This window comes from Sceloporus undulatus, chromosome 1 (assembly GCF_019175285.1).
Source record: "Sceloporus undulatus isolate JIND9_A2432 ecotype Alabama chromosome 1, SceUnd_v1.1, whole genome shotgun sequence".
Lineage (NCBI taxonomy): Eukaryota > Metazoa > Chordata > Lepidosauria > Squamata > Phrynosomatidae > Sceloporus > Sceloporus undulatus.
The window spans coordinates 73,845,880-73,868,586 of NC_056522.1; the positions used below are offsets into that span (position 1 = coordinate 73,845,880).

The 22,707-nt window shown below is 39.7% G+C and overlaps 1 protein-coding gene across 1 annotated transcript; it reads right to left on the minus strand.

Moving 5' to 3' along the window:
* Positions 1–2,192: 2,192 nt before the first annotated feature.
* LOC121919810 (sulfotransferase 6B1-like) lies at positions 2,193–22,089 on the minus strand. The gene is made up of 7 exons (XM_042446739.1): positions 21,888–22,089; positions 19,771–19,907; positions 16,512–16,601; positions 9,912–10,038; positions 6,617–6,711; positions 4,593–4,749; positions 2,193–2,381 (listed from the first exon to the last, which is right to left on the minus strand). Exons 1-7 carry the CDS (start codon positions 22,087–22,089, stop codon positions 2,251–2,253), a joined length of 939 nt encoding a protein of 312 aa, XP_042302673.1. The 3' UTR covers positions 2,193–2,250.
* Between the last annotated feature and the right edge of the window lie 618 nt (positions 22,090–22,707).

Genomic DNA, 22,707 nt, shown 5'->3' on the forward strand with positions numbered 1-22,707 from the left:
TCACACAGAAAAATGCAGACTACGTGTGACTCAGAAGGCCAGTGGAGAGGAGGACAGGGAAAGGCACCTCCATCCATGTAGCACCTTTGAGACTAACTGAAAGAGTGGCTTCTGGCTCATGCATCTGAGAAAGTAGGCTCAAATCTTAAAAATAACTCATGGTACCAGCTTCTTTCTTTCAGTCTGAATCTACACTGTAGATCTCAGTGTTTGCCCCTCAAGGCTCCTTTGCCACCTTGCTTTCTCCCAGAAAAGAGCTGGGTGGTGGCAGCAGAAGAAGGGTGAACACTCACCCTTCAAGTGAAAAGTTGGAAAGTGAGCCTTTAAAAACCTGTCAAAGAAGTTTAGCCTTTTTAAATTTTGGCTCTTGCCTACTGCCAAGTTGTGCAGGCCTGCTCTAACTCTAACTCAGAGCTATGGCCCTATCTGGTCCCTATCAAATTCCCTATCTACCTCATAAACATTCCTCTTTTCATTTTTATACTTGTTCCTGGAAGTAGCCCCCACCTTTTGTTGACTAAGCTCCCATTGGCGGATACCAGGCTTACTCTGACTGGATGTTGACAACACTCCAATCTGCCATTTCTCCACAGTCACTGTTCTGAGCTCTGATCCTTGGCACATTGAAAAAGAATAATTGCTCAGATAACATAAGAAGGAGTGTCCTAGACCAGTACTTCTTAAACAGTCTGATGTGGGAGGGGGAGCAGGTTTCCCCCCAGTGTGCCAGGGACTTGAACCATTTATGTTTATCATTTACTGATTTTTTACTTCACATTTTACTTTGCAGGATGGGAGATTTGTGAGCATATTTGTGCCTATTAATTACAGCTGTTTGTTTCTTTCCTGGATGCTCACCATGGACAAGTACTAGTCCATGAATCAGCTTGTTGTGGAGCAACAAGCTCCACATATTGGTAGCACTGGCTTTCTCAATGCTGGGGAAAAGGCAAGATAAAAAAAATAAAATAAAAATTAATAAAATAAATAGAAACTTACCTACAGGGCTCCTTTTGCCCTTTTATCTGATGACTAAAGTTCAACAAGAGCATGTCTAAAAATATGATCCATTAATCCTGTAGTACAGATCCAATATGAAGAAAAATACAGCTCTGGTGTGGTGGGGGTGGGTGGGCAGTGTGTACACGGTGTATTTGTGTTCCAAAAGAAAAACAAAAGAAACTGTTCTGAAACAGACAGGACAAATAGAGCAACTTCGGGCCACTTTGGGGGTGTGGCATGCAGATGACACATGCCCCCAATGTGGCTGGAAACTACTCTGAGGCTGCCTAAGGCAGTCTGAAGCTGCTCCTTGCTGGCAGCTTATTTGAGTTCTTCAATATCCAGCCAGCTGCACGTGATAGTCAAGGCAGTTGAAAGTGATTTGGCAAAAGGCATAGATTTAACTGAAGTGACTCACAAGTTAACAGCTTTGAAGGCCAGGAAAGGAAAGTTGTGATTTAGTTGAGATTCTAAATGCTTGTGTATTTGTGGCAATGACAAATCTCCTCTGAGGAAACTTCCCAAGAAAGCCCTGTGATCAGTTTACCTTAAGGTCACCATAAGTCAAAAACAACTGAAAGGGAAACACCCCCACCATTATTTCATTTATGAGTATATTTTACATTATTTGGGTCATTATTGATTATGTAATAATCAAACCTGATCCAGTAATGTATCTCATGTAATGGTAATGAACATTAAAATGAACATTAGTTTGATGTACTTCTTAAATGATTTTATTTTTAATTCTGTTGTTTTCCAACCAAATTTGCACTTTAACCACACAAAACTATATAAATGTGAATAGATTTAGGCTGTGTGTATGATATTGTAATTTAAAGGTATAATTTAATTTTTCTACTTGTTTATGTCATACCATTGCTAGTGATATATAAGAATTATGATTTATGAATAACATTAGTACAAAAAACATTACTAAGGATTGTGTGTGGTCTGGTACAAGAGAAGGTAAGTGGGAGGTGCCACCATGAGCTACCGAAACCAAGACTAATGATGCCACTGTCCATATCAGCATGCCACCTGAGAATAAGAAATGATAGTTTCCTTAGCATTCTGGCTCAATGTCACATCTAATCTAAGCCAATAAGTTTCTAATAAAGACAAAATGAACTGATTGAAAATTTATTCCGAAAGCTGGATCTCTTTTACAGCTAGATATTTGTTTCATATTGAGAATAAGTGAGATCTTTTTCAATTCACTCCAAGAAAGTATCTCTTCCTGACGCTTCATGCCTTGCAGTAGACATCATACTTGATCATTTCTCCCACTTTGGTTCCTGCCAAACACTCTTTAAATACCATGTCCATTTCCTGGTTATTCTCTTGAGTAAATAGTGTCTTCCAGTCACTCACTCCACCTGAAAGCAGACACATATACAGATTTGTATATATAAATATCATGGATAAGACAAGTACCCATGATTTTCCATTTCTGGTCTGGAAGCCACATATTTGCTTTTACAGGTTTTCAGGAGGTCTGAAATATGACTAGTTATGGGTGAAAAAGCAACATTTGCCAACTGAATGCCTAAAGTGAATTGCAAATCCCCTTATCTCCTTACGAGACCGTGTGGCTGAGAGACTATAGAGAAATACTTTAGATAAAATTCAGATCAATAAATAAATGTCTGTTTTTGTGGGCAAGTGTCCCATTCACTGTTAGTAAATGCGCAAAGGGAAAATGGGTGGTAACATCCCTAATGCAAGTGCCCATCAGTGAACAGAACACTGCAGGAGGTTGTATTGCCAATTGGCATCTTGTAAAATATATATAATCATGCAACCTGTATCATGTAATTCATATATCACTTTGCATACATGGCTTCTCATTGTTTTCTAGAGAAGTTTTAAAAATGTGCACAGAACTTCTTTGATGACATTTTTTCTTCTTAAAGAGGGAAGTTATGAGTGGTGATTAGTCTGACTCCTACCTATAATTCCTCAGCCATTTCATGATCTTTTCCAGTTTAAAACATTTGTATCTATTTACACGTACAGCTGAAGAGCTTGGAAAAGCTTCCAAAAAGAAGCTTGATTTTGATGCAGTACAAATGTTTGAAAACAATCTTTTCATTGACCAGAGTTAGATGGTTTAGCAATAGTCAGCAAAAATATGATGCAATATTAAGCCTCATTAAAATAAGGATGCAGTGACTTCAGTAATAGGTAGTGGAATGTTATTTTAATCTTGAAAAAGATACCTTGAGTACAGAGGATTGAGACTACATTGGCTTTCCTACTATCAATCAAGAGAGAAAGAATGAAAGAAGATTTGAAGAAATTTCAATATGAGGTGGGGGGGATCAGAGTTTAAGAAATTACTATGTACAAATAATGACCACACAATAAGTAAACTGTATGAACTATTATTGAGGTTTAATAGAGAAGAAACACAAGTAAAGGAGTGATTGGGACAGAAGAAAATTGTGCCATAATATACAAATGAATCAATGGAAAGATGTTTGGATTAAAAAATTAAAATTTATGGGCTCATACAATCTAAAAGAGAGCTTTTACAAATAATGTTTAAATAGAATCTGACAGACTAGACAAAATGTATAAAGGTATAAATAATAACTGTTGGAAATGTAGGTATGTAAAAAGGCAAAGAAATATTGGCTTAAAAGAAAAAAATGAATGCAAAAGATTTTGGGATTTAAACTCTGAGACCAGAGTTACGTTTATTAAATATGATATATTTAAAGTGGAATTTAGATATTTAATAACTGAAATGGTTATAGCTGTTATATTTGTTTACAAAAGATATTGGAAGGTTAAAAAATATTGAATAATATGGAATAGATAGAAAAGGTAATGGATTTGGTGGAATTTGATATATTAACTAATAATGTACAGGAAAACTCAGATGAAGTCTTTTTTTACGAACATAGGTGCTTTCCAGATCACCCAAAAGGGCAGTCTGCCGGCGCCTTCATTTGCTGCATGGAGAAGCCTCAGTGGCCAAACTGCACGACTCCTCCGCTCTGCAAAAAGAAGCCGCAAAAAGCAGCTTCTTTTTGCAGCACCATTATAATGCTGCAAAGCGCCATTGGTGTACTTACGGTGTCATAATGATGCTGAGACGTGCGGACGCTAAGCGTCCGCTACGTCAAAATGGCAGTGCCCATGTAGAATGGGTGCCGCCATTTTGTACATGCTCGGTGCGTACTAGGGTTAGGGGCATCCAGAAAGGACGGCCCTTTCTAACCCTAGTACATGCCGAGCACGTACTTTTCGGCGGTCTGGAAACCGCCATAGAAACCTTTTACAAACCATGTACAAAAAGAAATGGGGATATAATCATTATGGGATTTGATATCTAGGAAAGAAAGTTAGGGAAAAGATCGAAATACAATAGATAATTAGTGAAGAATAAATAAAGTCACAACAATGAGAGGAGCAACTAGAAAGCATGGTTAAGTGGCAGTTAGGAGGGAAGTCTTTTTAAATTGGTTATGGTTATGGAGTATATGTCATTATGGTTTTTGTTGCTTGTGTTTATATTTATGTCAAAGTCTATGTATGTATGTGTTTATTTTGAAAACCATTAAAAGAAAAGAAAAAGATACCTTCATGGAAAACAGAATCACCAAATTCTCCATAGGTTTTTTTAGCATTGTCTTTCATAGCCTTGTAAGTGCTCCTTTCTGCAACACCCTGAATGTCTTCCTCACTTAGGTTCAGTTCAAAGAATTTAGCCATCTTTTCAACTCCTAAAGCTGTGTTCTGTAAGGAAAAAACAAAGCTACAGGTCTTATCAGTGCACATATATATGGTGAATAAACCTCTGATACTTGTAAGTTCATGAATCTAACAAGGAAATATTGGTTGCTTAGGAATTAGAAATAGGAATACAGTACATTTTACTTCCGTTTGTGCAATCAGCATTGATGGTGCATTTTCATGAGCTGTAGTTTGAGGTTGTTTGTTTCTTTATGTGCTAGAAATGCCCTGCAGTACTGCCTAAAACTACAGTACAATTCCTATATTGGCACTGGGCAAAGCATTGGTAGACAAATTTCCAGAACATAACAGAGAGCTAGGCCAATGTAGTAGCTCAAAACATGAATCCTCTCTGCTCAATAAATCAATATCAGATTGGATGAAGCCACTTTGTTGCTGTTAACTGTATTCAAATCAGCTTTGACTTGTGGTGATCCTGTGAATGAGAGACCTACGGGGCGCTTTTTAAAAATTAACAGCCCTATTAAGTTCTTGCAAACTGATGGCCACTGTGGCTTTCTTTACTGAATCTATCAACTCACAATGTACTTTTCTTCTTTTTCTACTACCTTCACCAAGAACTATTGTATATTAAAATGAGTCTTGTTGTTTCATGATATGACCAAACTACAATAGCCTCAGTTTAGTCATTTTACTTTCTAAGGGGTTGTCCACAATGGCAAAATAAAGCGGCTTCAAACCAACTTAAAGTCCACCTGTCCAGACAATTTACGATGCAAAATGAGGTGGCAACTGACATGGAACCACACTGTGGGTCTAAAAAATAAAGCAAAAAGAAGCTATGATACTCTACCTTAACACAGAAAATGTGCATTATTGCTTGGGCATATAAACAGGATGGTGTGAACATAGGAATGCAGGAAAACTGAGTGGGTTTATGCCTCGTGCAATTGTGTGACTGGTCACCCAGGGCATCCAATATAATGGCAGCTTGGTGGGAGGAAGGAGGTAATTCCAGTCTCGGTTGGAGTATTCGTGCAATGATGTGCATGCATGGGAGGGAGGTGGGGGAAAACCCAAGAGGGATAGCTTGATGCTACGTGGTGTGGAGTGTCTGTGAGTGTTTGACCATCCTTTGGAATGAGCCATGCAGATAATGGGGTTTCCAACTGGTTTGGGAAAAAACATGATTGGCCCAGTTTTTCCTGTCCATGTGTTCATCATTTAGGGAAAGTGAAGCCTTGATATGCTTTTGGACCCATATATTTGTCTTTTTTGAAGTCCACAGAACTCTTCTCTAGCATCACAAAGTATCCTTAGAGTTTGTGAACATGACATGGTGCTGACATTTCCCCTCTCTTAAAAGTTTATGTTTTCATCTTTTTCCTGTTCCAAAACTGGAGCAAAAGCTACAAAATAAAAGGTACACACAAAAATAAACAATTTTTTTGGTTTTTTTTAGGGGATGTTGTTGTTTCAGCAATTGTCAGGAAAGTTTTTTAATACACACACACACACACAATAGCCAGGGCCCAAAACATAAGTAGCTACAGACTGTGTTGGGGGTGTAGCATTCAGATGATGCACACCCCAAAAGCAGCCTGAAGCCACACAAATGCCATGTCATCCTGAAAGAACTGAGCCAGGAAGGAATGGAGTCTGCTTCTTCTGGCAGCCCAGTTCAGGTGGCAACCTGGATCAGGACCAAGCATATGTGTTTGCCGCAGTCCCAGCACAAATGGCATAGAAGTGGCCTCATGTCGCTCTTTCTGGGCCATCTCTTTTGGGCCCAGGTTAACTTTAATTTGTGGCTTACTTTGAGCTCATCACTACCTCTTAGATTAACTTTTTTCACCGGTTTGCAGTGAGCAATCAATGTGGAAAATCTCATATATTAACAATATATTACCTCTATCATTTCTTCATATGTTATCGGCATGACATTTTCTTCATCAATGTACTTGTTCCACACACAATGATAGTCAATATAGGATCCAAAAGGCACTAGTGGAAATCAGAAATCATGCAACAGTAATCAGAGACAACTTTTTTTAAGTGCTGCTTGATCACTCTGGATTCAACCACACTCATTTCTCCCACCTTCATGCATCAGCATAGATTAGATTTTCAGGTTAGACTTTTCTCCACTCTTTAAAGTGGTGTATGAGAGAAGGAAACAATGGCCCGGTACAGACGGGCCTTGTGGCATGTCTTGATGACGTGCTAGGGTTGCCTCGGGGCGTCACTTACAGAGGCCCCACAACCCTAGCACGTATTCCGTACGTCAAAATGATCTTAGCCTGCCTAAGGGTCCGCACGTTGCAGCACCATAATCACGTCGCGAGTGCACCATTGGCGCACTGCAGCATCATTATGGTGCCACAAAAAGAACCTGATTTTTGCGGGTTCTTTTTGCTCCATGAGGAAGCTGTGCGGTTTGTCCACTGCGGCTTCCTCACGGAGCAAACCAGGCCAATGGCAGACCACCCTTTTTGGGTGGTCTCTACCAGGCCTATATTATCTTTTGAGTGTTTTCTGCCCAGTTGGCTCAAACATCTGGCTCAAAAAGTGTCACTTCCTTCATGGGTATGGGTTTGGGTTTGCTGGAATTAAGCCAAGCAGTGGAGGACAGGGAGTCTTGGAGATATCTCATCCAAAGGGTCACCATGGGCTGAAAATGACTCAAGGGAAGTTAACAACAACAAAAATGTCCACTCCTGCTTGCAGTATAATATCTTCATTTCTGTCATCTGTTGACCTGATAAGAGAGAATGAGTGCCTTATCGCATCACAAATGTAAGCCAAGATGCAGTGATAGAGAAGTTCTTTTTACCTCTCTGCATCTTATCATTGTAGCCCTCCAGAGGCAGATGGCCACAAAAGTAAGGGTTTTTCAAAACAGATTTTTCATCATGACAAAAGGCATGTTTTTACAACCACCTCTCCCACGAGGAAGAGGGAGAAAAAGAGAAGCAAAAGAAAAGGGAGATAGGAACAAAACCAGAACTATTAATATAGCTATACCATGAATGCAAATAGTGTGCAAGGATAAAGAAAACTATTTTAATAACTAATGTAGAGAAATAAAAGACAACAACAAACAGAGAAGAATGGGATAAATATTCCTCAAGATCTGGGAACTCAAATGAAAGTTCAAACAAGGGTGAGGATGCTCTATGATCATACAATCATAGAATCATAGAATCGTAGAGTTGGAAGAGACCACAAGGGCCATCCAGTCCAACCCCCTGCCATGCAGGAAATCTCAGTCAAAGTATCCCCGACAGATGGCCATCCAGCCTCTGCTTAAAGACCTCCAAAGAAGGAGACTCTACCACACTCTGAGGGAGTGTGTCACTATCAAACAGCCCTTACTGTCAGGAAGTTCCTCCTAATGTTGAAATGGAATCTCTTTTCCTGCAGCTTGCATCTATTGCTCCAGGTCCTGTTCTCTGGAGCAGTAGAAAACAAGCTTGCTCCCTCCTCAGTGGATTGGAAATGAGCAATATACATCCAATCCACAAAAAAGATAAACAAAAGACTGAAACAAATATAGAATTAAAGCATTAATATCCCACACAAGCAAAATTATGTTCAAAATTATTCAGTATAGACTCCAATCACATATGGAGAGAGAAATCCCAGATGTGCAATTGGGATTCAGAAAAGGAAGATGTAAGAAAAAATCAACATGTGCTTTATAGAATGTAGCAAAGCCTCTGACTGCGTAGATCATGGAAAACTATGGAATGCTCTTAAGGACATGGGAGTGTCACTACGTTTGATGATTCTGATGAGACATATGTACATATGCAGAAAATATCACGTAAAGAGCAGGGTTAGATTGAGAAGAAAGAGTAGTGAAGATAGAATAAAGAATAATCAACAATTTTAGATATGTAGATGGCACCATACTACTAGCAGAGAACATCACAAACGTAGAGCTGTTACTAAGAAAGGTAAAAAAAAGAAACTAAAAAAGCAGGCTTACTCCTGAACATTAAAAAAAAAAATGACCAGGATGTACATAAATTCAACCTAGATTAAAAGGAAATTAAAACAATTAAAGAATTCCCATACCGTGGATCAAACATTAATAAGAATGGACATTGCAGGCAAGAAATAAGAAGAAGACTAGAAATGGGAAGTACAGGTATGAAAGAACTGGAAAAGATCTTAAAGTGTAAAAATATACAACAGAGCACTAAAGTCAGAATTGTCCAAGCCATTATTCCCCAATATTATATGTGAATATGAGAGTAGGACAGTGAAGAAAGTAGAAAAAAGGAAAATCAACTCAGTCGGGATGTGCTGCTGGACAGGAATTCTGAGGATACTATGGACAACCAAAAAGACAAACAAATTGATTCTAGAACAGATCAAGCTTGATCTCTCCCTGGAAGTCAAGATGAAGAAACTGAGGCCACATCATGAGAAGGTATGACTCACTAGACAAAATCATACTAGGGAATGTAGGAGACAGCAAAATGAGAGGAAGAGGAAGACTGCAAGCCAGATGGATAGACTCAATCAGCAAAGTCACCGCCCTTAATTTACAGCACCTAAGCAGAGCAGTAGATGATAGGAGGTGTTGGAGATGCCTCATCCAGAGGGTCACCATGAATTGGGGTTGACTCATGGGCAGTTAATAACAACAACAACCCTTGTGAATAGTACAGCGATGCTGTGAGGGCATGTGGAGTGGTAAACAGAAAGCCACTTCTTTATTGCTGTATCTCAGCTAAAGTCTGGAACAGATTGCCAGGAAGGGGCAGCTTGAAGCTATCCCTACCGAAGACGTCTTGGGACCATGACAAACACACACTGTGGTCCCAAAAGTGCCCTCTACAGCTGGTCCAAATAGGAGCACAAAAGATCTGCTCCTTATTTGGGATGTATTTGGGCTGCCTTAAGCAGCCCCAATGCGACTTCCAGGCATGCGAGTAGCATGCATCGTCTAAACGCCATGTCCTTGGAGTATCTTGAAGCTGCCCCTGTATAATTGCCTGGCATGAGATATTTGGTGTCAAAATGCCATATCTCCAAGCCATGTGGAAGCCAGCTTTTCCAGGCCATCTGTTTGGCCTCTAACTTTGGTAATGTGATAAGGCTCATCGTGATTGTGGTTTTCTCGTATATGTATGTGTGTTTTCATTCCTTATAGTCATCATTCTACTGGCATGAATAGAAAAATGAAATCCTACTTTCTCCCTTTATAAAGGCTTCAAAGAATGTTCCAAAAGTATCATGTGATGGGTATGCAGCGTATGTCTTTGTAAAATGGAAAAAGGATGCAGCAACATCTTTGGGATTCCGAACAAGCAGCAGGATCTAAAAATAAAAATAAAATAAAAAGTGTGAGAATGATGAATAAGAGAGGATAGTATGGCCGCTTCTAAAATACGTTTTCATATTTTTTTCCCCAGAAAATCATAAACACGACATTATGATGCTGCAATTTTAATTACACCTTATTAAGCTACATTTAACTTATTGTGACTTCCAGGTGGACTGCAATGCCTAGCAGCCCTAACCACCATAGATAATAGTGAGGAATGATTGGAAATGAAATTCAGCAATGTTTGAAATGTATAACTGTCCCTATTCCTGCTTACACTATAATTCCTTCATTTCTGACATTTGTTGACTGAATAATAGAGACTTTGGCCCAAAGCACACTGCAGAAATTGCCATTGTTATTATACCAAGCATGCTTTTTAATGCTTCATTGTTCAAGACAATTCATTATTAGAGTTCAGAATCCCATAGCTTTTAGCCAGAAATGAGTCAAGCCTTGATATCTGGGCTCCAGAACATACTCCAGTTCCCAGAATCCCATAGCCTTGAGCCAGAAACGAGTAAAGCCTTGACATCTGGACCCCAGGACGTACTCCAACTCCTAGAATTCCATAGCCTTGAGCCAGAAACGAGTTAAGGTGCTGCCAAACCAGGTTATTTCTTCAGTGTGGATGCAGCCTGATGAAGCCTCTTGTCCCTCCCTCCCTCCCTCCCTCCCTCCCTCTCCAGGGCTCGTTTTTGCTGGCCTGGTGCCTCCCCCTCAGGCCCCACAAAAAGTTTAGGGGCAGCACTTGTGCTCCTCCTGGCTTTGCAAAAAGGAGCCAGGGCCAGGAGGAGAGCAGAGGTTGCTTGATGGAACACACGTGTGCAGCCCCAAACAAGCACCAGGGCACCACTTGTGCTCCTCCTGAAGCCAAGAGGAGCGCAAATGGTGCCCTGGTGCTTATAAGGGGCTGCGTGTGCACGCCTGCTCCAGAAACCACCCTATGTTCTTCCCTGGGAGCACACAGCCCAGCAAAGCCAGGAGGAGCACTTTTGGCGCCCTGGTGCTTGCCTGGGACTGGAGCTGTGCATACGCACGTGCTCCAAGAGGAGTGCAAATGGTGCCCCTGAACTTTTTGCGCCCTATGTGACTGCCTATGTGGCCTATATGGGAGATCCGGCTCTGCCTCTCTGAGAACTCTAGTGCTACAATAAACTGCAATTCCCAGGATTCCCTAGTATTCAGCCAGGGCAGTTAGATTGATCTCAGGCTAGATTATTTTTGAAGTGTGTTTTGGACAATTGTGGTAATAACAATGCATACTTGCAAACTATGTAAACTATGTGGGAATATTAATTCATAGGACAAAGATGCATAAGTCATACATGGAGTATCTTCACCTACAACATGTGCTATGGCATTTCCTTGCAATGGAAATTGGACATAACCAGTTTTATAAGGGGTGGGATCAACCTACTTAGCTATTTTAAAGGGCAAGCCCAACCTATCTATTTAGGAATATCTTGAGATCCCCTAACTTCACTATAATTGTGTTAGCAAATTGTGTTAGAAGTATGGAGAAAAGAAAATTTCATTTTTTTTATTATAATCAACTTCTCCAAAATATGTACAAACACACACACATATGGACACATGCAAACCACTGCAATTCCTATAATGCATGAGTTTCTTTGTTTTATGTTGTTTTTGCATCTTGTCCAGCTGCTTCATGTTGAATAATGGTTGTGGGAGCCACAATTCATAACATGTTGGAATAATTCTTTGAATGGTTGACCCATTCATTTTGGAGAAACGTATATCATGACTGTTCCAAAGAGAGGGATGGTGGGTGGAAAGCATATTCATAATTCATTCATTTCCTACACATACAACAGTTATTTTCTTTTTGGGCATGATCCTTTATGTGTGTTTTTTCTACAGAATAATTTCCTCATATGCACACTACACAGACCATCATGTTCTCACGCATGCTCTTGGCTGTAATAGGCTCTAACTCAGGAAGCATGTATTGTAGAGGTCAGATACAGGATGGTTTTATATCAGACCTTATCTTTGGAATTGGCTTCTTATGTTCCCTCATTTTTGAGAGAGGAGAAATCAACAGAACTGTCAAATCATTAATCATTACAATCCAATGTTTTCTGGGCTGTCCCCTCAATTTCTGATTGTGGACAATTGGTAATTTTTCTCTTCTTATCCCTTTGGTTGGAGTTGCCCCACCAGCCTTTCAGTATGCACAAAGTGCTATTGCAAGTTTTCAGAATGCCTGTACCTTTAGTTGAAAATTTCCTTGCTGCAAAGCCTTCCTATTTGACTGTTTCCTTATGATTTTTTCTGTTTTTCATTAGTTTTACTGTTGTTGCTGCTTACATAAATTCTCTGCATGTTTGTTAATATCAAGAAATATAGAAATATTTGACATAAAGAGAAATATACAGGAAAAGTACTCGCGGTTGATGGACTGAGAACAACAGAAAAATGCTATCTCAAACCAAAGACCTAACTGTCTACATTTCCTTATCATAGTGGCCAGAGCAGGGATGAGCAGCCCCATAATCATGCCCTAAACAACCTCTGTTAATTACCCTAGTATTAATTTGTCTTTCTACACAGTGAAACATCAGCTATTGGTGTTCTTTGGTTATATTTTCCCTTCTAAGAAAAACAAATCTATTCACTAACCATTGTTATTATACCAAGCATGCTTTTTAATGCTTCATTGTTCAAGACAATTCATTATTAGAGTTCAGATTTTGACTGCATGACACTGGCACTTAAAATTAGCCATGTAAATAATTTTGTTTTCACATGAAAGAACAAAAAAATAAATTATTTCATTTTTTACAAAATTAGAAGTTATCTGCCCTTGGATGAAATGGCATGCATTTTATGCATTTCCCAATTTCATTTTGCATTTCGTCACTTTTGTGCCAAAAAAAAAATTGTGTTAAAAAAAGTTATTTGCACAAAATACAAACTTTTGCACAAAACTTGTATTTGTGTAAAAGCCAGGTTTTACACAAAATAATTTTAAAAAATATCCACACCAGGTTTTTGTTTTAAAACAACATCATCAACAACAAAAGACAACGGGAAAAACTAGTCTTCTCTGCTTTTGCTCAGAGCCAAAATATCACACAAATGTGGACATTTTGATATGTTGATTCAGCCTTTCTTGCTGAGAGCATGAAATCTAGTGAATATTCTTTGCATCTCTCTTTAAAATACTAGCTGGAATTCTGTTGGATAGTCTCAACTAGAGTAGACCCACTGAACTGTTGAACCATTAAAAAAAATTAGTTCTTGGGGCTCCATTTGAAGAGTGTTCATAAACTTCAGCTGGTTCAAAGAGCTGCCGTCAAACTGTCACCTGAGGAAATTACAAACAAGACCCCTAGTGGGCTGCCTGTTTGTTTCCGGGCTGGTTATGACCTATATAGCCCTATATGGCTCAGATCCAGGCTATCTGGCAGACCATATCTTGCTGTAAGAGCTGGGCATGGTTCTGAGATCATCAGGAGAGACCCTTCTCTCTGTCCCACCACCATCGCAGGCATTGTTGGTGGGGATGTGAGAGAGGGCCTTCTTGGTGGCTGCCCCTAGACTCTGGAACTCCCTTCCCAGGGAGGCCAGAACGGCCCCTTCCCTATTGTCCTCCCTTAAGCAGGCTAATAAATAATAAATAATAAAACTTTTATTTTTATCCCGCTTTTCTGTGATGAGACAATCGAAGCAGCTCACAGCACATTAAAATATCCACATTCAACATTGTCCCAAATTCCCCCCTTAAAACAGGATTAAACATGATACAATTAAAATAGGAGATTAAAATATCTATTAATAACACAACAATAAAAAATATATAGTGAGGACAGAGCAGTGGACTAATACATGTGAGGGACAATCATTCTGGGGTCGGATACTTTTATTCAGGAACGGCCTGCTGGAAGAGATCCATCTTGACAGCTTTTTTAAAGCTGTCTAAGCCAACAGTTTGACAGATCTTGTCCAGCAGGCCATTCCATAGTCTGGGAGCAGTTGCAGAGAAGGCCCTCTGGGAGGTAGCAGTTAGTCTGGTTTTTAAAGGCTGCAATAAATTCCTCCCAGAGGACCTGAGGGTGTGGGGCAGATTATATGGGAGCAGGCAATCCCTCAAATAGATTGGACCCAAGCCATGTAGGGCTTTAAAGGTTATAACCAACACCTTGTACTGTGCCCAGAAACTAATAGGCAGCCAGTGAAGAGATTTTAGAATGGGTGTTATTCGGTCATTCCTAGTCTTTCCGGTGACCAGCCTGGCACAAGGGTAGCCTCATGTAGAGCGCATTACAGAAATCAAGTTGTGAGGTTACCAGTGAATGTACAACTGTTTCTAGGTCCTTTACTTTCAAGAAAAGGCGCAGCTGGCGTATCAGCTGGAGCTGATAACAGGTTCTCCTTATCATTGCATTCACTTGGTTTGTCATGTGAAGTGACAGATGTAGGAGCACCCCCAGACTGCGAACACAGTCCTTTGTGGAGAGCGTGACCCCCATCTAGGACTGAAGGTTGCAACCCTATACCTGGTTTGGGGGCCCCTACTATAAGTACCTCCATTTTGTCTGGATTCAGCTTGTTTGTTTTTCCTCATCTAGCCCATTACCACTTCAAGACACTGATTGAGGGGAGAAATGCCATCTGTCATCGTAGCTGCTGATCGGGACATGGAGAAGTATATTTGAGTGTCATCAGTGTACTGATAACACCCTGCCCCATGTCTGCGAATGATTTCTCCCAGCGGATTAATATAAATGTTGAATAGCATTGGAGACAGTATGGCACCTTGAGGGATGCCACATTTAAGCTCTGTTTTCGAGGAGCGACTGTCTCCAAGCATCACCCTCTGGAATCTACCTGAGAGGAAGGACCGGAACCACTGGAGTGCAGTGCCACCGATTCCTAACTCTCCCAGGCGTTCCAAGAGGATGTCATGATCTATTGTATCGAAGGCCGCTGAGAGGTCTAGAAGCACCAATAGGGCCACGCTTCCTCTGTCAATGCCAAGACAAAGATCGTCAGGCAGAGCAACCATGGCAGTCTCCACCCCTTATCCTGTCCTGAAGCCTGTTTGAAATGGGTCTAGATAATCGGTTTCATCCAAGATGACTTGGAGTTGAAGGGCGATGGCCCTCTTGATCACCTTGCTCAAAAATGGAAGATGGCATACAGACCTGTAGTTCTTCATATCCAGAGGGTCTAGGGAAGTTTTTTTCAGGAGTGGTCTAACAACCCCCTCCTTTAAGCAAGTTGGAATGCAACCTTCCCTAAGGGATGCATTGATGATATCTTTAAGAAATGCCATCAAGGCATCACCCCCCTGGACGGCCAGCCATGATGGGCAGGGATCAAGGGGACATGTCATCTTCTTCACATTTCCAAGGATCTTGTCCACGTCATCAGTATTCACAAACTCAAACCGATCTAGTTTAACCTCAGTAACGGGTTTACTGGACACCTCATCAGTTGATTCTGCTGCAATGCCGGTGTCCAGGTTGGCTCTTATCTGAGAGATTTTATCTGCGAAGTAGTTGTTAAAAACATCACAGCAGACCATTGTCAGGTTAAATAAAGGATTCTGCACAGGTGGAACCTGTTCCCTTACCAACCTAAACAGCTCTGCTGGACAGGACTCCGCAGACGCGATACGTGCAGAGGAGAAAGATATCTGCACTGCCTGTATCACCTCTCTATAGCAACGAAGAAATTTCCTATGATGAGTTCTGTCAGATAAGAGTTGAGTGTCGCGCCAGTCGTGCTCTAGTCAATGTGCAACCTACTTCATTTTCCTCAGATCTTCAGTGTACCATGATTTGCGATTAGAAGCGGGTTGGAAAGGATGCTTGGGAGCAATTGTGTCATTAGCGTTGGCGAGATCGATGTTCCAGGTATTAACCAAATCTTTGACAGAATCACCGACATTACCAACCAAGGAACCCTGTAAGGCTTTCTGGAATCCAGTTGGTTCCATTAACATTCAAGGGCGGACCATTCTAATGGGTCCTCCATCCCCGACAGGGTGGACTGTGGCTCTTAGTTCAGCCTTGACTAGGAAATGATCTGTCCACAACAGTGCAGTGTTCAGACAGGCTTTTAAAACAGAAAGTTCTTAAAGACTGGACTGGGGTTATTGTACTGCTTTAATTGTGCTGTTTTTTAAATGCTTTTATCTTTTAAAATTACATGTTTATGCTTTTAATGTGTGATGTGTTTTAATACTATAATAATTTAATTCTATTTTAATGATCACTGTTTATATTTTTAATTGTATTGTTCTTTTAAATTGTAAGCTTCTGTGAGTCCCAATTTGCATGTTTCTGTTTGTGTGTATTGGGGGAGGGGGGGTGCGGAGAAAGCAGGATATAAATAAATATAATAATAAATAACAAAAATAAATCCAACTGACTGACTGGTTTAGCTTTTGTTGGCGATAATCCTCTGATTATAGTAAATTAAGATTACTCACTTTGGCTTTGTTCTTGAAGACTGACTTTGGAAGTTTATCAGCACGGAGATGAGTAAATAACACTCTCCTGGAACGATGGGACTTCATCCTCTTTCAAAGACAAAATAAACAAACAAATAATCTAGAAATGAAAACAGCATTGGAGCTTTTCTTGGTGGATCCATGTTGGTGACATGCAATTTTTTATTTTTTAAAAAATATTTAATTTTGTATTATATTTGGTTTCAGAAGCTCCCAGATGAGAAATACAAACACAATACAGGAAGATATTTTTTCTGCACCTCAAGATTTTATGCCTTGGCTTTCTGAAAACCTCAACCATTGAAAAACTGGATGAATCATAAATCATAGAATCATATATTATATGATATTATAGCTAGAAATGACCAGAAAGATCCTCTAGTCCAACCTCCTGCCACAAAAGAATGCAAAATAACGGCACTCCTAAAGATATCCATCAAACCTCTGATTCCTTCTCCTCCTCCTCCAGTTCTTCACCAGAAAGCGAGGGTCAAATTAGAAAATGCATTAATGACATAATTGGAATATGTGCTCGCTCAAGTGGTGAAAGATATCTCCACCACTGCATGTTACTGTCCACACTTGTGTGTCTTGCATTTAGCTCACTTTGCTTTATGATTAGTCTTTGAAAAGTGAATGGTAGATTAATTTTCAAATCTGATTGCTAAAACACATACCTTTCAGGGAGAAAAATATTGTGAAAAAGAAAATGTGCTAACTGCATATATATATATATATATATATATATATATATATATATATTCCCCATTGTACTGACTGTGCAGCTGAAAGGCATATGCAGATAGAAGAGAAATATATAAATTATTCACAGATGTTATGACATAGCTTGTCACAGGAAGAAATGGACTACCTGGTATGTAGATGAGTCAGCTACATCATGCTAAACTCTTATTCATCTTAGCATAGTATTGTACAGATAAAACTATGCACCTGCTTCTAGCTAACATTACAAACCTGGAAACTGACTATATTCCTCATTCCAAAGCTATGGGAGAGATAGGACAGGTATTCCATGACTGCTTGGTTTCTTTGTAGTAGAGATTTCAAAAACCATCATATATATATATATATATATATCTCCACATCCAAAGAGAGCTGGGCTTTTGCTCAGCAGCAGTGCATGGGCCCATCTATGAAACAGTTTGGTGTTAAGGTAGTCACCCAACTGAGACACTGAAGCCCTCACAATGGATAGGGAGGATAGAATGAACTTTGGCTTGTCTAGTTCATTGTCTCTATCTAGTAGAGAACATTTAGTCAACAGAAACTTTTTTACACCAAAAACTGACTGAAGCTTTGCTTGTCTGTGATAATATGACAGAGAGTAGATCAGAACTTCAGGTTTATTCACTCTTAGAGGGCATTCACACACAGTTATTGTCCCAAGGAGATGCTGATCACTGTGCTGGAACATACTGGGATCACTGTTCCCATTACCTTTTGGGTTTGCGGATCACTCCGTGTCATTGTGTTTGTCACACATGCCATTGTTTTGGGATAAAATGGAGCCACCTCGATTCCTTTAGAATAATAGAATCATAGAGTTGGAAAAGACCACAAGGGCCATCAACTCCAATCTGCTGCCATGCAGGAACTCTCAGTCAAAGCATCCCCAACAGATGGCCATCCAGCCTCTGTTTAAAGACTTCCAAAGAAGGAGACTGTACCACTCTCCAAAGAAGTGTATTCCACTGTCAAACAGCTCTTACTGTCAGGAAGTTCCTCCTAATATTTAGGTGAAATCTGTTTTCCTATAGCTTGCTTCCATTGTTCCTTGTACTATTCTCTGGAACAGCAGAAAACAAGCTTGCTCTATCCTCAATATGGCATCCCTACAAATATTTAAACAGGGGTATTATATCACCTCTTCACCATCTCTTCTCCAGGCTAAACATATTCAGCTCTCTCCTCATAGGGCATGTTTTCCTGACCCTTCATCATTTTATTTGCCCACTTTGGACATGCTGCAGCTTGTCAGCATCCTTTTTGAACTGTGGTCAACTGGACATAGTATTCCAGGTGAGGCCTGACCCAAAAAAAGTGACCCAAAAGGAAATTTACATTGCTGAAGATGTGGATTGATGTGGATCTTTCAGGAAAAATCAGGCCCCATTTACACTACAGAAATGAACCAGTTCACACTTGCCCCAAGTGCACTCGGTGCAGTTTGTGGGGGGAGGGGTGGCTGAAAAGCCCACTTAAACCAATGCATTTGACACCAGACCCCTTAGCGGTTCTTTTTTAAAGAGCCACAACAATCTGCATCTTTGGTAGTGTGACCACGCTACCGAATCAATTCGGATCATGCTGCATCATTCCCAGAAATGGAATGGAATAATCTATTTTAAATCGATACAGTGGCAAATGGGGATGGCAACAGGGTTAAAATGGCACTGAGAGATTAAATTGCACTAAATGTACTGGGAAAACTGAATCGATTCTGAATCAGTTTTTAATTGGTGTGGAGATGCCAATCTCATTATTTAAAAAGTAAATGTGGTCCCATACAGACAGGTCAAAATAAAGCTGCTTTGGATCACTTTGGAGGTATGCTGTTTAAATGATGTATGCCTCCTAAGAGTATGGAAGCTGCGCCAAAGCCACGCTCCAGTCCATTTAAACAGCATACCTACAAAGTGATCTGAAGCAGCTTTATTTTGGCCTGTCTGTATGTGCCCTGTGAATATCCCCTCAGGGAAGAAAAACAGTATCCAATATCCCAGTTAAGTGGGCTTTTTTGGTAGCCCACCTCCCGCAAAAAAGTGTACTGAGTGTATTGAGGATGAGTGTGAACATCAAGGAAATAACCTGGATTCACCTTGGATTATTTTTGTAGCTTGAATGGGGCATCAATGTTTAGTTTGAAATTTGAAGCCTTATGAAATAATACAAACAGCCCTGATGAATATAAAGAATATTGGTGTCCTGTCCCTACAAGGCCTCAATAGGTGCCAGCTATGATTTATTATTGGTTTCAAAAAACTTGGTGGAAATGACAGCTAATAGAATAACGTATGTTTAACATGAGAAAAGTCAAAAGAATATAAATATAGAAGGCATCTTCATTCAGCAGTGGCATTGTTGGGCATTACCTGGAGGTGGAGAAGAAGAGGAAGGAAAAACTAAAGAGAAAGGAGAAGTATAAGAGTATGTGTAAGCATTCATTAACAATTAGGTCTGGACACTTTAGGTTTCTTCATAAATACTAAGTAATCACCTGATACTTTTCAGGATCTCCAATTTCCAGATAGGGAAATTCTGCCATCATCAGCTCTTCGTTCAGCTTGTGAGGTTCATGCTTCTTTGCAGAGGTTATTACTAAATCTGTAACAATCTGACCAATCCAGAAAGAACCTGGAAAAGAGTCAGATAACTAGAAATAGATTTTTCTCCTCATCTGCTAACCCACTGGCAAAATTAGTTAGCTATGAAGCAAAGACAACAAGAGATATTATCAAGTCAGACTTTTTTTTTTTTTGCTCAAATCAATCCACTTCATTGACGTACATTCATTGCAAGCTAGCATCATACTCTGTGGGCATGTTTGCATCTCTGTTTATGGCTTTAACTGTGATACAATTTACTATAATATTCTTCAGCAGGTGGCCAAATCTCAGTGTATTTTAATGTACTTTTCAAAACCTTCACTGTTAAATGCACATGGTCTCCTTATGAAATGGACTAGAATCTTCCACTTTCTCAATGAGCATTGCTCCAGTGACAATAGCTCATTGAGAAAGTGGAACTGACATTTCTGGACATTGGAATATTGGTTGCTGTGGCAACATTAATAGGAGATAATCAGTGTCAAAGCTTCCTTACCCAATTTCACTAGTGAAAAGTGCCAAAACTGAAAAGAGCATTGAGGGACAGCAAAATGGAAAGGGCATAACTCGAAATGATGCCCAGATTCTTACCTTCACCCACAGGATTAATGGGGACATATACAAGGTAACCGTATGTCATAAATACAAAGGAGGACAAGACACTACAAAATGCTGGACAGTCAAGAAAAATATAGGACATGACCAAATGAAAGCTAAAAACATTCATATAAATGTAAATTCTTATTTCTTAGTCATACTCAAAATGGAGGACATTTTGAAATTCCTCCTGGACAGAAGGTTGAAGTGTAGAACATGTCTTGGAATAGGAGGACGTCTGGTCAGACAGACATATACAAAATATAGGTACCTGATTTAGGTGGGGACACCTTTGTAGCAGGCAAATCTCAGTGTTGGCATTTTTTGCATTTAGTTAAAAAAAACCAGAAAATTGTGGGAGCTCACCAAGGGCTTATCTGCAAGGGCCAAAAGGCCCATTTTCTCCCCATTCTGGTGGTGTCCTATTCGGACAATGTACAGCTCAAATCCCTTTTCTGATTTGAACAATCTGGATGATATCTGGCACACTGAACAACCAGAACCAGGGTATAATACCTTTAACACAAATTAAAATAACTTACCTTTCACTCCACATATTGCAGAAAAATCTGGAGCTTTCTGTTCCTATCCCAGGGTGGCTGTTCGCATGTGTGTTCCACTGAGCTGCTTTGTGCATCAGCCACTGTCACCAGTTGCTTGCTTTGAGGTCAGAACAAGACACCCATCCGTGTGATCATTGCTGAACTCCTTGTTCTGACCTCAGAAGCAAGTGATCTGCAGCAGCGGCAAGCATGTCAGGAGGCTCAGCAGGATGCACATGCAGATAGCTGTCCCAGTAAAAGAACGAAGGGCCAGGTAATGGAGAGGTCAGGACAGCTCTGGGGCCAAGATATGCTGGTCTGCCCCCAGAATTTCCTGGCTGGTGCAGATAGGCCCATGAAAAAGTATATAGTTCAACACTGACCTATATATGTTGCATATTGTACAAAACAAATATTATCTGAAAACATCTTATTTATTTGGAGCTTTATAAACTGAAAGGTGCTTTAAAACTTTTATGGTTGCGTTGTATCGCTGTGTTACCAAAACTGTGCCAACAATATGTGTGTGTGAGAGAGAGAGAGCGAGTGTGAGTGTGCACACACAAGCACATACAGTACAGTAATCCAACTGTCAAATATTTAATAGGTTACATTTTATTAATCTAGGAATCATTAACTTTCCTCTTGTTATTCTTCATCTAATTGCAATGATATTTATTACTGTGTATTCAAGACATGCTTTTCTTTTTCAGTCTTTTTTTCTTTGTCTCTATACTCAGATTCATCACTTCCATAATTCAGTCATTCCTCCCAAAATAGTTCCAATTCAAGTTTATAATTGGATGCTACATGTGTGTATTTGTGTGTGTGTGTGTGTGTGTGTGTGTAATCAAAGAAACAAAACTCACCAGATTTACAATACCCAGCTAAAATGATATCATCACTCCTTGCTTCAAAAGACTCAAGAGCTTTGAAGACCTCTGAGCTACAAAGAGTTGTAGGGTATGTAACACCATCATAAGTAAATAGCTTTTGTTCTCGTGGTATCTTTTCTGCATCTTTTGCTGCTTTTTCTGAAAGCTCCATGAATTTCTTATTAAAATACGACATTTTTACACTTCTTTTCTTCTTTCTCTTTTATAGAAGTGGAATAACTCTGTGAAGGAAGTAGATGTAGTTTGACTTTGAAAGTGGATTTTTAAAAATTAGGTTGTATTGTGTTTATGTCATGGTTATGTTTATAAATGTTACACCACTTGATAAGATTTGTTTTGCTAAATAGTCTTTCCAAACTGGTGGTTGTTGTGTGCCTTCAAGGAATTCCAACCCTCCCCCAAGGGAAACCTAACAGGGAGTTTTCTTGGCAAATTCTGTTCAGAGTGGGTTTGGCTTTACCTTACACTGAGGCTGAGACAATGTGACTGCCCAAATCAACCAAAGAGTTTTCATGGTCAAGAAGGAATTTGAACCCATGTCTCCAGTCATAGTCCAACGCTCAAAACACTACACCACATTGGATCTTTTCAAAAATACTTTATTAATTTAATAGTATAAAGTCCTTATCTACCCTCTTTCAAACCAAAGCCCTATCATAGCAGCTTGTAAAATGGCATTCAAAATGGCAAACTAGTTATTAAAACACAAAGAAACCTTTCTAATTAAAAACTATAAAAACTCATAGCATCTACTTTAAACTAGTTAAATTTCAACTCACAACATATATACTAA

Excerpts from the sequence above, each read along its gene's own strand:
- LOC121919810 (XM_042446739.1), bottom strand. The coding sequence starts at position 22,089 with ATGTCGTATTTTAATAAGAAATTCATGGAGCTTTCAGAAAAAGCAGCA. Across the intron at positions 19,908-21,887 it reads AGCTGGGTATTGTAAATCTG|GTTCTTTCTGGATTGGTCAG; the intron begins GTGAGTTTTGTT and ends ACTCTTTTCCAG. Across the intron at positions 10,039-16,511 it reads TCTTCAAGAACAAAGCCAAA|ATCCTGCTGCTTGTTCGGAA; the intron begins GTGAGTAATCTT and ends TTTTATTTTTAG.